The sequence below is a fragment of the Leucoraja erinacea genome, chromosome 6 (genome assembly GCF_028641065.1).
Source record: "Leucoraja erinacea ecotype New England chromosome 6, Leri_hhj_1, whole genome shotgun sequence".
Classification (NCBI taxonomy): Eukaryota; Metazoa; Chordata; class Chondrichthyes; order Rajiformes; family Rajidae; genus Leucoraja; species Leucoraja erinaceus.
Genome location: NC_073382.1, coordinates 50,076,450 through 50,088,594, shown reverse-complemented (window position 1 = coordinate 50,088,594; position 12,145 = coordinate 50,076,450). Strand labels below are relative to the sequence as shown.

At 43.4% G+C, this 12,145-nt stretch overlaps 1 protein-coding gene across 1 annotated transcript in view; it reads right to left on the bottom strand.

Annotated features, from left to right (window-relative positions):
* Positions 1 to 617: 617 nt before the first annotated feature.
* cryl1 (crystallin, lambda 1) overlaps positions 618 to 12,145 on the bottom strand; it is a 54,779-nt gene continuing 43,251 nt past the window's right edge. The window contains exons 7-9 of the mRNA XM_055636986.1: positions 9,048 to 9,153; positions 6,668 to 6,774; positions 618 to 1,253 (exon numbers count right to left, since the gene is read on the bottom strand). Of these exons, the coding sequence (XP_055492961.1) occupies positions 1,146 to 1,253; positions 6,668 to 6,774; positions 9,048 to 9,153 (321 nt within the window). The 3' untranslated portion in view covers positions 618 to 1,145. The remainder of the gene's footprint in view (positions 1,254 to 6,667; positions 6,775 to 9,047; positions 9,154 to 12,145) is intronic.

Here is a 12,145-nt window from a genome sequence, read left to right as displayed (position 1 = left end):
TTGAATCTACTCTGCCATTTGATCATGGCTGATCTATTTTCCCTCTCAACCCCGTTCTCCTGCCTTCTCCCTGTAATCAAAAACGAGTACTACTTAAAGTACTCTGTTCTGCATTTAAAATGCTCGAGACCTTGCACTTCTTTGTAAATTTGATCAGTCGTTTTAGCAATCCTAGATATTGGTTTCTCTAACTTTCATCTTGCACATCTGCCATCAGCAACTACAACTTAAGCATCCCAGATCCTACATTGAAATTTTCTTCTCAACTTTCCCACTTCCTGGTTATTCATCAAAACTTGGTTTAAAGCATACTGATCATTTAATTATCCATCGAGATAGACTGCTGCTGAGATAAAGAACATTTGACCAACTATGTTTTTGTGAAGCATCTTGGGCAACGTCTGTAGAAAATGTGCGATAGTAAGATCTAAGAGAATTCAATGCTGAACTCCAGAGACCTCCCTCACCTTTATTTACATTAAAAAGGCGGTTTCTGATATTCACATTCACCAAGGTTTTGTAGAAAGATGAACCAGTGTGACTTTAATTAACTGACCCTATGTTTTTACAAGATTTTTATTTATAATGCTGAATGAGAACATAGGAAACTTTCATCTGAAGAATCATTCTTTAATCCACCAAGGCGATAAAATATAGTTGAGTATATTTTTTGCAATATGCTAACTTTCGAGAAACCGTGAGCAAATATTCATGATTTAATCATCAAGCTCAAAATTCAAATACAGTAATATGTAGAAATAACCAATTTCATAAATTGATCTGCTTTACATTAAAATGCAACACAAACATAACACAATATGTTATTATCACATAGTTGCAGCTCAATGCTCTGTTAATCAATTGCTATACTAAAACATTTTTGAGTACAACAGGTAAAATTGTATTGACTAACATCTGTATCCAAGTTAAAACCAGTAATTTAAGTATATATAGGCATGTTTGCACAAGCTCGTAAAACTAAGATTTTTATCAAACTGCAAATGTTAAAATCAAAAATGTAATAAGGTATTAAATGAACAGACAATGTTAACATTTAGTTTTATATAACTGCAACTTATAAATGCAGTGCATCATTGATCATAGATACAAGATATCACTCCTGACAGAACCTTGAGGGGCATGTTTCATTTGTTGTCTGATTTCAGCTTTGCCAGAGCAGCCAGATGCGCCTCTCTCCACAGTCTTCGAGCATTGAGGCTTTCTGGATTCGGTGAAATTTTTTGAGACATTGTCTGTCGAAAAAATATACAAATTTGATTATATATTTTAAACATGTTGATTAGAACAAATTACCATTTCACAAATAAGTTTAACTTTTCAAATGTATGCTTTATTGTAAAAGTCAGTATCCAGTTAATTAAGTGACATAGACACAAAATGCTGGAGTAACTCAGCGGGACAGGCAGTATCTCTGGAGAGAAGGAATGGGTGACGTTTCGGGTCGAGGCCCTTCTTCAGACTGATTAATGAATTGACTAACTAAGTGACCTATTCTACTGAATTTAAAAATACAATGTCATATTTATGATCATTGGTTGGTTATAACAGACATTCAAAAGTGAGATATTTCTGTTTTTTTGAGCATTATCTCCCTTACATGCCATGGCCCACCTGGTAGACCCGAAGGCTTTGTGGTCAGAGTGATCTTGCCCAAAGGCCCGTCGGTAGGCATGGACCACCTGAAGGCTCAGCGGATGGCGGAACTGGGATGGAGCTGGAGATGCGAGGAGCAAGCGCCAGTAGAAGGGCGATCTGGGATAATGCCTCCAGCACCTTCAAGGTCGGTTGCAGGGGGCGACCCCGAGACACAAAGATGGCTGGACGAGGAGAGGGACACCAGTTCGCGAAAACTGCTCCAGTACATCGAGCGCGTGGGATGATCGGATTTTGGACTTTGGAAATGGTACCAAAACATGGCGGCACCTGTATATCTGATATATGTAAAACAAATTTCACTGTGCAGATGCAATTGGGACAAATAAAGCACCATTGAACCATGAACACACAGGTCAACATTCAACAAAGCATGAAAGTGGGTTCATTGCTCCAAAATGGGCGGTCACGGAGGCGCAGCAATAGTTGCTGCCTTACAGCGAATGCAACGCCGGAGACCCGAGTTCAATCCCGACTAAGGGTGCTGTCAGTACGGAATTTGTACGTTCTCCCCATGACCTGCGTAGGTTTTCTCCGAGATCTTCAGTTTCCTCCCACACTCCAAAGACATACAGGTTTGTAGGTTAATTGGCTTGGTAAATGTAAAAATTGTCCCTAAAGGGTGTAGGATAGTATTAATGTGCGGGGATCGCTGGTCGGCGCGGACCCGGTGGGCGAAGTGCCTGTTTCCGCGCTGTATCTCTAAACTAAAATCACTGCTATTGCTATTCAGAAAGCGCATAAAAAGTGTGTAAAAATACCAAAGTCACCCAAAAGTACAATTGCGGCATAATTTGAGGATTTTTTTTTCTACACCACTTCCTTAAAGACTGGTAGTGGAAAATTCCCCATTGCCATTTCTTAATAAAGATGCTTTCAATGCTTTGGATATAAGCAATACCTATGACAACCAGGGGAATTGGTTATTTTCCACCGTTAATTCGAGCTGTAGATTATAATATTATTCCAATCAAAACAGTTTAAAATACGTAGTTTCTTAAGGGTTCAAAGAAGAAAGCATCAAAAAGCACAAACAACAAAACAAACGACCACAACTTCTTCTTCTTGCGTATGGCGTGCACAGCCTAAAGTTGGAGGACAACTTGTTCTATTTGATCATATTTGATTGTGCGCACCATGCATTCGTCGAAACAGGGTGGACCACGTGAGGGTTGCAATCTTCCACCCCATGACCACAGCAGAGCAGCAGCAATGGAAATAGTAAATTTTAAAAAATCATCACAAAATGCTGGTGTAACTCAGCTGGTCTGACACCATCTCTGGAGAACATGGAGAGGTGATATTTCTGAAATGTCACCTATCCATGTTCTCCAGAGATGCTGCCAGAACTATCAATCAATCAATCAATCAATCAATCAATCAATCAACCTTTATTGTCATCTTGCAAGCAACAGTTGTACAGTGCAAAATGAAAAGACGTTTCCCAGTGAATAGCGGAGCATCGCACATAAAATTTAAAACATTTCACACATAATAACACTAAAAAACAATCCAGTCCCTGATGGAACAGTATAAATAGTTAAAAGCAGGTAAAAAACACAATGTTAAAATACAATAAACCAGTCATAAAAAAAATGTCCGGGGCCGCTGATTTGAGTGGCCAGTGCCAGTTATTAAAGTGTCCGTGCCAGCCGCAGAATCAAGTGACTGTGAGTGCAGAGTGACTGTTTAGCAGCCTCACAGCCTGTGGTAGGAAGCTGTTTAGCAGTCTTGTAGTCCGGGCTTTGATGCTTTGATATCTCTTGCCTGATGGCAGGAGATCCAGGTGTATGTGGAGGGGGTGCAGTTTGTCCTTAGCAATTCTCTGAGCTTTTTTCAGACAGCGGCTCTGGAACAGTTCTTGTACCGAGGGTAGGGAGACGCCAATGATCCTCTCTGCTCCCCTCACTACCCTCTGCAGAGCCTTCCTGTCCGAGCAGTTGCAGGTGCAGTACCACGTATTTATGCAGTACGTGAGTACAGACTCCACCGTGCCCCTGTAGAAAGTCCTGAGGATGTTGGTGGGGAGTGAGGCCTGTTTTAGTTTCCTCAGGAAGTGCAGTCGCTGATGGGCCCGTTTGACGGTCCCAGTGGTGTTCCTGGACCAGGTGAGGCTGTCCGTAATTTGCACACCGAGGAACTTTATGCTCTCCACTCTCTCCACTGCAGTGCCACTGATGTTGAGGGGTGTATGCTTTGGCTGCGCCCTCCTGAAGTCGACAACCATCTCCTTAGTTTTGTCGACATTCAATTCTAGGTTATTTTTGCCGCACCAGTCCACCAGTTGTTCTACTTCCTCCCTGTACATTGATTCGTCATCTCCACTGATGAGTCCCACCACTGTAGTGTCATCCGCGAATTTTATGATCTTATTGTCCCTGAATCTGGCAGCACAGTCATGTGTGAGCAGTGTGAACAACAGCGGGCTGAGCACACAGCCTTGAGGGGAGCCGGTGCTCAGCGTGATCGAGCCTGAAGTGTTCTTGCCAACACGGACTGACTGCGGTCTCTCTGTCAGAAAGTCCAAGATCCAGTGACACAGGGTGGTGTTGAGGCCCAGCAGGGTTAGTTTCTCCACAAGTCTCTGTGGGATGATGGTGTTAAACGCTGAGCTGAAGTCAATGTACAGGATTCTGGCGTATGTGTTTTTGTTTTCCAGATGCGTGAGTACTGTGTGCAGCGTGGTAGAGATGGCATCCTCTGTAGAACGGTTGGGGCGATAGGCAAACTGGAGGGGGTCTAACGATGAGGGGAGGCTGGCAGTAATGTGGGGTTTCACCAGGCGTTCAAAACACTTCATTATTATTGGGGTCAGGGCGACAGGGCGGTAGTCATTTAGGCAGGCAACCACTGGTTTCTTCGCTATGGGGATTATCGTGGAAGTTTTGAGGCATGCGGGGACAATGGCTTGACTAAGGGAGATGTTAAAGATGTCTGTTAGCACATCTGCTAACTCCTCAGCACATTCCTTGAGCACACGTCCTGGGATGTTGTCGGGTCCGACTGCTTTCCACGGGTTGACCTTAGACAGGATTCTCCGTGTGTCCATTGAGTCTATGGTCAGGACTGGCTGGTCGGTTTGTAAGCAGGGGCTGGCTCTCCCCTTGGGTGTGGTGTTTGCTGCATCAAAACGTGCAAAGAAGTTGTTCAGTTCATCTGGGAGAGAAGTGTCCGTGTCAGTTACCTGCTGCCTTGCCTTGTACCCCGTCAGTGTTTGGATTCCCTTCCACATCCTCCTGGTGTCTCCTGTGTCACAGAGGTGTCCCTGGATTTTCCCCGCGAAGGCACGTTTCGCTGCCCTGATTCCTTTTTCCAGTGCAGTCCTGGTAGATCGAAGAGCGGCTGTGTTACCGGCTCTGTAGGCTGCATCACGAGCCCTCAGCAGCGAGCGCACCTCTGCTGTCATCCATGGCTTTTCGTTTCCACGTGCAGTGAAGGTTTTCATGATAGTGACATCCTCGGTGCACTTGGCAATGTAGCTGGTTACAGTCTCTGCGTACTCCTCGATGTTGATGAGGTCATCATAGGATGCTGCTGTCCTGAACACATCCCAGTCAGTGTGCAGGAAGCAATCCTGCAGTGCTGAGGCTGCTCCCTCTGGCCAGACCCTGGTGTGTTTTCTCTCCGCTCTGACTTGTTTTTGCAGAGGTCTGTAGGCTGGTGTTAAAAACACTGAAATGTGGTCCGAGTGGCCCAGGTGAGGGCGTGGGGCTGCCTTGTAAGCCTCTGGGGTGTTGGTGTAAACCAAGTCCAAGATGTTCTCTCCCCTGGTCTCAAAATCCACATATTGCTTGAATTTTGGGAGCAGTCTTAAGGCTGGTGTGATTAAAATCCCCGGCCACCACAATGAAGCTATCAGGATATTTGGTCTGGAACTCACTGATGGCGTCATGCAGAGCTCCCAGTGCTTCGTTGGCCTTAGAATTTACATTTGCACTTGGAGCAACATATACAGCCACAACAAAAACAACGGAGAATTCCCTCGGCAGATAGAAAGGCCGACATTTCACGATGAGGAATTCTATCAGCGGAGAGCAGTGTTTCCCGGCTATCGTAGCGTTCACACACCAGTCCTTGTTTATGTACAAGCACAGGCCTCCACCTCGGCTCTTACCAGAGCTAGCTGCCTCTCTGTCCGCACGGAATGATGTCATTCCCTCCAGCTGTATTGCCGTGTCCGGGATATTGCCGTGGAGCCATGATTCCGTGAAAACAAACACACAGCAGTCTCTTATATCCCTATATGTTGTCCTGAGAAGACGCAGTTCGTCAAGTTTGTTGTCCAGGGAGCGGACATTAGAGAGGAGAAGCGAGGGCACTGCAGGTCGGGTGGGGTTGGCTGTTAGCCTAGCGTGAATGCCTGCTCTTTTCCCCCGTCTCCGCCTCGTGTAAGAGCCTGCTCTTTTACCCCGTTTCTGCCTCCTCTCACACCGCTTGCGTCTCCTCCTCCTCCTCCTCTCTCTCCTCTCTCTCCCCCTCTCTCCGGTCGTAGTCATATCTGCGGCCGATATGTTTGGCTTCGCATCCGGTAGTAGTAGTCCATAGCGGCGTATTTGGTCTAAATCGCACCAAAACGCGCCTGTACTACTACCGTGGTTTGCCCCGATGTTTAGGAGCATGTTCCTGCAGTACATATATCTTGGACAGACTGGACAAAACACACAACACTCACTTTTTAATGCTCCGACTATCTCCCGAGGGGCCGCTGCGACTGTGCGCGCCGCCATCTTGGATCCACTACTGAGATACTCCAGCGTTGTGTGTCTTTTATGTTAAACTAGCATCTGCAGCTCCATGAGTCCAAATGAAAATGGCCTTTTGCACACGGCAGATATTTTAAACTGGCCTCTTTGATAAAATCCAAATCCACTGGCTCTTCGGAGCGAAGCTTATTATCTGATATAACCCGAGATGTATAAATCTAAAAAGTTCCTTGAGAACCTACTAGCTATAATAAGTCTGATCTTCAAAAACTCAAAGGGTTTCCACTTACCTGGTTAATTTTCTCCATAACTTCACCAGAAAATTCAGGAACAGGTCCAAAGGATGATAAGACTCTTTGCATTCCTTCATCATACCGCTCACAGTAATTCTTGAGCCCTAGAAAATTATTAAAATTTAAAATTACTTTATTATATGCACCCATAAGGAAACTAGACTATTTAGCTCCTTCACAAATGTGGGGAAATCTACTCTATTCAAGGTTTCAAGGTCAGCTTATTGTCACATGTACCATTTAAGTAACAGCGAAATTTGAGTTACCATACAGCCATACGAAGTGAAAAGCAACAAGACACACAACCACATAAAAGTTACCATAAACATCCATCACAGTGGATTCCACCTTCCTCACTGTGATGGAAGGCAATACAGTTAAATCTTCTTCCTCTTGTTCTCCCGCGGTCGGGGCAGTCAAACCACCCGCAGTCGGGGCGATCAAAGCCCCCGCAACCATGATCGAAGCCCCCGTTGGGGCTGTTGATACTCTCTCGAGAGAGAGCATGGAGCTCTCTAGTCGGACTCTTCTTACCAGAGACCGCAGGCTTCACGATGTTAAAGTTCACAGGCCCCTGCGGGTGGAGCTTCGATCCCCGGCAAAGGGATCACAAACTTCCCGATGTTCCACAATGTTCAAGAGAAGGGAAGATACACTTGATCTCCTTAGGAGAAAGCTCCACCATTCTCTGAAAACTGTTTGGTGTGATAGTATTTTTGTGGGAGGTGGAGGGGTTAGAAAGTACACGCATAAGTTAAATTAATTAATAGATCAATATTTTGTTTCAGGTAATGGGTTTACTTTCTTGACTAGGACTAACATGAATGGATAAGAAACTAATTTGTCTCCTCAAGCAGATTTTGCTTCCATTGACATCCAAGAATTTAGAAGTAACATCATAATATGACTCATTCTTTAAAGAAAAACATCTGGTTAACTTTTCCCCAGACAGTTTAATACATTACAATGACACTGAAATAAACAATTATAACGTTGAAGGCCAACTAAACCAGTTGATACTGCTTTGCCATCATATCTCATGACCATCCAATTCTCACATCGCTCGACATCTGAGCATCCAAAATGTATTTTAGCGTTGAATTTATTGAATGACTGATCAAGGACAATTCTCTCCTGCAAGAAATTGAGCTTGTAATCTACATTGTCCCCATTCCAATGAGAATATATATTTTTAGGAACAGAGTGAAATTGCGCACAGTGCTGCAAGAATCGTGCTTGCAGCAAATTTTCTATGCTTCGTGTTATCTTTCTTGCAATAAACCACAATGTAGCATTTTCTTCCCAGTTACATGTTAACACTTGCAAGAACTTAAGAAAGTGAACATAATCTTTCATTACAATAAATATTATTAATATGAATACCTACACAATGGCCTTGGTTGGCCTATGTTTTATGTACATCTATATAACTAAATCTTTGATCTTGAACGCTTTTGGCCGGCTGTGCTGCGATTTCCTAGAGAACGCCGCCACCTACGGCCGTCATTTTTGGCCACCTCGCTCAGAGCCCCCCTCCGCTGTGTGAGTGCAAAGGATTTTTTTCCGTCGATTAAAAATTAGAGAGATATTAATGTTTTTACAAAATTACCCATTCTTTCTGCTGCCCCCGCTGGCGGCAGGGGAAGGGACTATAAAACCAGGAAGTGTCGTGCCTCACCCTCTCTGCCAGACCCAGGAAGCGAGAGGGTCACGGCTCTCTGAGCTGCTAATATCACTGAACGCACGTCTGCTCCACGGTGAGTCCCCTCAATGCGGCTGTAAAGTGGCTGCAGCCCAATTGTTTGCCTCGCCTTTTTAACAAGATTGTGTTCACAAAATGAATTTTGGTTGTCGGGTGTCTGCAGCCTAATTGTTTGCCTCGCCTTTTTAACAAGTTTGTGTTCACAAAATGAATTTTGGTTGTCAGGTGGCTGCAGCCCAATTGTTTGCCTTGGCTTGGCTTTTAAAATCGTTGCAACAGTTGGATGCCAGCCCAAGCATCCATACGGCCCACAATGTGTATACTAGCCCTCTGGAAACCAGTACCTTCAGCCCGCAACACCTATACTAGCGCAACAGACACCCCCCCCCCCCCGGCGAGCAATATTGGAATTGGTGGAGAGGTGGAATATTGCATTGGTGACCAGCCTTCCCGTGTAATGCTGGGACCCAACGGGTCCCACTTAGTCTAGTATACTACTGTAGGGAGACATTTCAGACCTGTGCATTTTTCAGGTTACTGTTCTCAGGGATAGAATACTGCAGTAACCCAGGGGGAACCTAAAATGAATTGTAAATGGTTGAGAACCCAGCATAAATCACCATTGTTGCACCCATTAATAATTACCACCGTAGGGTGGACCACACCAGCACTTACCTTCTGCATTGAGATGAATGGTTTCGAAAGGTCCCATAAAGGCATATCGCATTCCTAAACCAGCAGACATCACAAGGTCTACATCGTCAGGTGACAGTACACCATCCTGAAGTAAACAGAAGCATTGTTATACTGTTTAAGAAATGCAAGGGCTATCTGAATGGTCTGTTTAAAGGCACATTAGAAAATTGAACTATCACGAAAGTGAGAAAAATTAAAAAGGGCTCATGTTGAATTTTGAATATAGTCTATAGTTTAAAGATACAACGTAGAAACAGGCCTTTTGGCCCACCGAGTCCACGCCGACCAGCTATCACCCGTACACAAGTTGTATCCTACGCTCTAGTGACAATTTATAGAAGCCAAACCTGCACATCTTTGGGATGTGGGAGGATACCAGAGTACCCGGAGAAAATCTATGTGGTCACAGAGAGAACATACAAACTCCATACAGACAGCACCCGTGGTCAGGGTCAAACTCGTGTCTCTCGGCGCTGAGGCAGCAACTCTACCATTACGCCACTGTGCCGTCTTCAGGTAAGCCAGGCTTTTTAATGTCAAATGAAGTTAGAAAGTGGCTGTTAAAACCAAATATAATCCTTCAATAACATAAAAGAGACCACACCAATTTTATGTGCTAGAAAATTGTCATATTTATATCTACACAAACTTGGACAGGTCCAGACATTAAAACTTTGTACCAATATCTTTACTGTTCCAAATAGTCAACCCTGTGGCTTTGCTTGCAACCAGTATCAGTATTGGTAAAATTCCACACATCTGAAGTGTTCTCAGTTTCAGAACTGTATTATGCAACTTAAATTTAAAGGGCATTGTTAAAAATCAACAATTCAAGGCTTGCACAATACCCATTTGGTGATGTTTCAACTATCACCAGTCAATTCAATTATAAGCTTAAACTAACAATTATTAGAACAACTGCTGAATTAGCTTACTAGTGCAAGATTGTGATCAACAAATAATTAACTCATGGCATTTGAATAAGTCAGATCGTCATGCCTCTGTGGCTTATGTCACACTGATTAAACTGGCAAAAATACATTTAAAGCCGCAGCACCCATATTTTCACAAATTTTGCTTGAATTTGAGGGAAGGAAGGAAGAATTCTCCACAGAAGTTTCTGACTTGCTCAAGTATCACCAGTTTTAAATAACATTTGAAATGTGGTATTTAAGTACCAGAGGACACTCTTGTTTCAAAACATTTTGTTATTTTAACACTAATGAAATTATTTAGTTGCTGAAAACAAAAAAAAGATCTGGAAATTAGCAATAAATCAGAAAATATTGGAAATATTCAACGGATCAGGCAAGTATCTGTGCTGAGAATTCATTCTTGCGGGACACTGGTATTGAGAATTATCGAGAGGTTTTGTCACCTTTCTTCACTGATTGGGATCTGCAGGTCAGGAAGTGATAGATGCTGACTCCTGGGTCTATGACTTTGGAGATGGCCTTAGTTGGAATTATGGCATTGAAGGTGGAGTCAATAAATAAGAATCTGATGTAGGTACCCTTGTCACCCAGATGTTCATGGTGAACTCACAAATGTCTTACGAATCTGATTGAGTTTGTGAAGAAGTACCTAAAAAAGTTGACGAGGGCAAAGCCGTAGACTTTGTCTATATGGATTTCAACAAGGCCTTTAATAAGGTTCTGCATAATAGGCTGCTCTGGAATGTTAGATTGCATGGGATTCAGGGAGAGCTAGCTGACAGCATTGAAAATTGGCATCATGGAAGGAAGTAGCGGATGAAGCAGAGGGTGATGGTGGAAGGTTGTTTTTTGAACTGGAGGCTTGTGACAAGTGGTGTGCCTCAGGGGTCAGTGATGGGGATAATCCCAAGAGGTGGAAAATGTTGTACTATTCAAGAAAGGCTGCACGGAGAAGCCTGGGAACTACAGTCCAGTAATCCCAACATCTGTGATCAGAAAGTTACTAGAGGGTATTCTGAAGGGTAAGATATACAGCATTTAGATGGACATGGGCTAAGTGGTCTCAAAGCAGGTGGGAACCTCAGAAAGGAATATGAAGAGGTTAAAGATGTTCGCGAATATTCCTCTTTAGTTTTAGAGATACAGCGTGGAAACAGGTCTTTCAGCCCACTGAGTCCGCACCTACTAGCGATCGCCGGAGACAACACTATCTTACACATCAGCAACAATTTTAACAAAGCCAATTAACCCGCAAACCTGTACATCTTTGGAGTGTGGGATGAAACCGGAGCAGCCAGCGAAAACCGTGGCGATCACAGGGAGAATGTACAAACTCCGTATGCATACTCCTGACCCATAGTCAGGATCGAACCCGGGTCTCAGGCGGTGTAAGGCAGAAACTCTACCGCTGTGCCATCCTGCTGATTTATTGATGATGTTTACTGATTGCATTAAAAAATAATTAAATTTCAATATTTTCAAAACACCTAAATAAAGTTCTGTTGAAGTTTCTACAACCTCAAAGATTAACTGATGATTTAGTTGGTATGTTTAAGATGATGAAATACAGGAGATGTACAGGAACTAATCTTTTTAATTGGGAACACACAATCTTAAAAAGAGTACAAAACCACTTTGGAATGAAGTCAGGAAGCAGTCATCTTTTCAAACATAAGTCACACAAAGGGCTCAGTCTTTGGAATATTTTCTCCAAGAAGCAGTGGGTTGCAAGTTAAATTTTCAAGGTGTACATCAACTTTTTATTAGGTAAAGAAAACAAAGGGTAAAGGTGAAAGCTAGAGAAGCCATAATTTGATCTGAATAGCAGATCAAACTCAACAAGAGATTGACTGACTATTTTTGATATTGTTCTGCAATGGGGTACCAGTGTCCCAGCTACCCTATGGATTGCAGTTCAGCTTGAAAGTCAATATAGTCAGGGAAGAGTTCGAATCCCGCCTGCATGCATAGACAATACTTTGAAAGGGGCGAGGCTGTCATCACTGATCAGGTACCCGGTGAGGGCCAACAACCTTGGGTGAGGGAGTCCCCCCTCTCAGGGAACCTTTTTGAATTTGATGTATTGCATGTTTTAGTGCACTGTAGAAGTATGATTTCAATGTTTTTTGTATGAAGTATTTT